We start from the raw sequence: 4,387 nt of genomic DNA on the forward strand, positions 1-4,387 counted from the left end.
AAAATCCGTTGCTAATAGCACACCATTGGTGATGGCTTTTTGTCATCTGATGCCAAAACAAAATTTATATTATAAATTATATTGAAGTGGATTAAGCCTAAGAAGGAGTTCAAACTGAACATGGATGGTGCCTTCATAGTCAATCCTGGTATATCAGGTGGAGGAAGAATTATAAGAAACCATAAATTATAAGATTTTGTTTGATTTTTCTCACTTTTATGATAATGACAATAACTTGCAGGCAGAGACTACAAGTATGTTAGATGGGCTGAGGTACTATACAGTATTTGGCCTATCTAACATTTGGCTTGAAGGAGACAGTAAAACTTTGATTGATATACTCATTGACAAGAAGGATCCCCCATGGTCCATTAAATATTATTGCCAGGGACTTCAATCTTTGGTTTTAGAGTTGAGGCTGAAAGTATCAAATTAATTTAGAGAAGCTTACCAGACTGCTGACTCTTTAGCTGATTTTGCCAGTAAAAGAAAAGAGAATCATGCATACTAGCAGTGGAAGGACCTTCCTAGAAATGCTAGGGCCACCTTAAGATGTGACTCTTTTGGCCTTGTAGCTATTCGCTATAAGTAATTTCCCTTTTGTTTTGGCTTTGAGGTAAGGTGGTATTTCCATTTATACTTTTCTATTCTATCAATAAAATTTTGAGGTGCCCCCAGGTTCCTAGATAAATTCTGAAAAAAAATATGATAAATGAGAAATGAACTTTCTTGGAAAAAAATTGGTTGACAAGGGTTTTCTTCTTTCCTTGTTTTTAGAGAAAGTTTTATGCGAGAATTTTAAAATCTTCGTTAAAATTCTTAAGCAAATATTGGACTGTGCATTTTGAAGAGAAATATTTTCCCAAACATGCCCTTAGGCCTGTTTGGATTGCAGGAATTTTGTGGAAAAGTTTGGAAAGGAAATATTTCTAAAATTTCTTATTTGTTTTATACATGAAAAGATATAAGTTGAACCAATCCTATTCAATTTTTACATAGAGGGACTTTCTATTTATGATAATAGCCTTGTAAATTAACAATAATCACATTATTTCGCTCTAAATCATGAAAAGTAAAAAAAACAAAGAGAAAAATTTCTATCAACAATGATTTTCTTGCAATCCAAATAGGGTCATAGACGCCATATATTGTTACGAATATTTGTTCATTGTAGTGTACATAGCGACGTCTATTTGTCCTTTGGTGAAGGAATTTAATTGTCCGTCGCCAATGAGACCATTTCTTAAAGTGGGCAAGATATATGTATTTTCATTCGATGGTCTGATCCAATTCTTTTATATCTAATAGGCTTCGTTATGGATGATGGACCATCTCTCAAGGAATCTCCCACATTAGACGATCCTAACCCTCTATTATAGAATGAGGAGAATGCAAAAAAATGGATCGTTATGGAGAAATAATAATGAATATTTAAACATTTCCAATCACATTAAATTGAACTTACCATTAAAATATGAATCATGCCATGGCAAGTGGGATCCGCCATCGTTTTCACATGGTCCAAACCGTTCCTCAGAAAATCAATAGAAATTGATCTATTCTATGGTCAAGACGTTTGGGCCCAGCATCTGAATAGTTTGGATCACCAAAATGTGGCCCCACACATATACTAAATTAAAAATCTGAAAATGATATATTCACCCCCTTTTCTACCCTGGGCCACACTTTCGAGCGTAAAAAAGTGTTGGTGGTCCCGGGAAGAAAGTGGGGAGAATATGTCACTTCCCCAAAGAAAGCTTCCTAATAAAATTAGGGTTTGGTTACCTTGCAACATGAGAATAGTCTTCATGATATAGATAGGCTCCAACTTTGGAAGAGGACCCATCATGCAATCTTCCATATTCCAGCTCTCCAAAACCATGCAAAATAAAATTCTCCACAGCTTGTGGCGATCCACCATACCATCCATAAGCAACATTGGCATCCCCACGAAGTAACTCAGTCAACCTCATATATCTCCGAAATTCCTGTAACCTTTCTATCCTCTTGGCCCCCTTATACAAGCAGCAATGGATAGCGGTCACCTTCGCCTTTTTATCCATTTCCCTCATCCCCTTCATAAATATATTCTTAATCTTCTTATAATCTACACTCTCCTCATTCAGCTTCATTCCTATTAAGTTGAAATCTAGCTTTACTATACACGCAACATCAACGGCTGGGATTACATCCTCTTCTTCTTGGGAGATACGAACCCGTTTATTGGAAGTTGGGGGCTGAGTTTCTCCTTTTTCTTCTGCAATTGGTTGATGAACACTACAGGGGAAGAAACATTTCCCGGAAACATCTATCCAAGCGATGGATCGTTCTGATCCAGAAGTCAAATCAGTTTGTAGCATACGAAGGAAATCTATGAGGTAACGATGACTTTGGATTTCCAAAATGGTGGAAGGAAATCCTGAAACAAAAGCCGTCTTGAGTACTTGGAAGTTATCGTATGGGTAATCAGACCATTCTGAGTGTGAGTAGAACATGATTCGCGCTGGAGTGGCGCTTTTTTCAAAACGGTCTTTATTCTGAAATAGCGGAGAAAGAGAACTGGTTGGCTGCATTTTTTTCAGAGAGAGATAGAGAGAGAGAGAGAGATGCGGAGGAGGAGGAGGAGGAGGAGGCGGAGGAGGGATGGCAATGATGATGATGATGACGTAGGGCCAGATAGCGGAAGCTTTGATATCAAGAGGGTTGTGAAAAAAATGAAAAGGGACCTGATGATGATGATGACGACGTAGGGCCGGATAGCGGAAGCTTTGATATCAAGAGGGTTGTAAAAAAATTGAAAAGGCACGTGCGAAGGGTGTTGGAAACAGACGGGACACAAGCTTAATGGGCTGTTGAAATCAAGAAAGGGAGTTTTCAATATGATGAGAATGAAAGAACTGTTAATGGGTTAAAGAACAACAAATAGAATGATATTGAATGGGAAGTGGGATCCGCCATCGTTTTCACATGGTCCAAACCGTTCCTCAGAAAATCAATAGAAATTGATCTATTCTATGGTCAAGACGTTTGGGCCCAGCATCTGAATAGTTTGGATCACCAAAATGTGGCCCCACACATATACTAAATTAAAAATCTGAAAATGATATATTCACCCCCTTTTCTACCCTGGGCCACACTTTCGAGCGTAAAATAGTGTTGGTGGTCCCGGGAAGAAAGTGGGGAGAATATGTCACTTCCCCAAAGAAAGCTTCCTAATAAAATTAGGGTTTGGTTACCTTGCAACATGAGAATAGTCTTCATGATATAGATAGGCTCCAACGTTGGAAGAGGACCCATCATGCAATCTTCCATATTCCAGCTCTCCAAAACCATGCAAAATAAAATTCTCCACAGCTTGTGGAGATCCACCATACCATCCATAAGCAACATTGGCATCCCCACGAAGTAACTCAGTCAACCTCATATATCTCCGAAATTCCTGTAACCTTTCTATCCTCTTGGCCCCCTTATACAAGCAGCAATGGATAGCGGTCACCTTCGCCTTTTTATCCATTTCCCTCATCCCCTTCATAAATATATTCTTAATCTTCTTATAATCTACACTCTCCTCATTCAGCTTCATTCCTATTAAGTTGAAATCTAGCTTTACTATACACGCAACATCAACGGCTGGGATTACATCCTCTTCTTCTTGGGAGATACGAACCCGTTTATTGGAAGTTGGGGGCTGAGTTTCTCCTTTTTCTTCTGCAATTGGTTGATGAACACTACAGGGGAAGAAACATTTCCCGGAAACATCTATCCAAGCGATGGATCGTTCTGATCCAGAAGTCAAATCAGTTTGTAGCATACGAAGGAAATCTATGAGGTAACGATGACTTTGGATTTCCAAAATGGTGGAAGGAAATCCTGAAACAAAAGCCGTCTTGAGTACTTGGAAGTTATCGTATGGGTAATCAGACCATTCTGAGTGTGAGTAGAACATGATTCGCGCTGGAGTGGCGCTTTTTTCAAAACGGTCTTTATTCTGAAATAGCGGAGAAAGAGAACTGGTTGGCTGCATTTTTTTCAGAGAGAGATAGAGAGAGAGAGAGAGATGCGGAGGAGGAGGAGGAGGCGGAGGAGGCGGAGGAGGGATGGCAATGATGATGATGATGACGTAGGGCCAGATAGCGGAAGCTTTGATATCAAGAGGGTTGTGAAAAAAATGAAAAGGGACCTGATGATGATGATGACGACGTAGGGCCGGATAGCGGAAGCTTTGATATCAAGAGGGTTGTAAAAAAATTGAAAAGGCACGTGCGAAGGGTGTTGGAAACAGACGGGACACAAGGTTAATGGGCTGTTGAAATCAAGAAAGGGAGTTTTCAATATGATGAGAATGAAAGAACTGTTAATGGGTTAAAGAACAACAAATAGGTTGGAT

General features: G+C 39.2%; 1 protein-coding gene across 1 annotated transcript; it reads right to left on the reverse strand.

The window, feature by feature from the left end:
* Positions 1-3,232: 3,232 nt before the first annotated feature.
* On the reverse strand, positions 3,233-4,024 carry LOC143852366 (putative inactive poly [ADP-ribose] polymerase SRO1). Its single transcript, XM_077361749.1, has one exon. It carries the CDS (start codon positions 4,022-4,024, stop codon positions 3,233-3,235), a length of 792 nt encoding a protein of 263 aa, XP_077217864.1.
* Positions 4,025-4,387: the final 363 nt, after the last annotated feature.

The sequence above is a fragment of the Tasmannia lanceolata genome, unplaced genomic scaffold (assembly GCF_043159265.1).
Source record: "Tasmannia lanceolata isolate RefF3 unplaced genomic scaffold, GAP_Taslan_0.1 ptg000019l, whole genome shotgun sequence".
Taxonomy (NCBI): domain Eukaryota; kingdom Viridiplantae; phylum Streptophyta; class Magnoliopsida; order Canellales; family Winteraceae; genus Tasmannia; species Tasmannia lanceolata.

Coding starts and splice junctions, on each gene's coding strand:
- LOC143852366 (XM_077361749.1), bottom strand. CDS start 4,024: ATGCAGCCAACCAGTTCTCTTTCTCCGCTATTTCAGAATAAAGACCGT.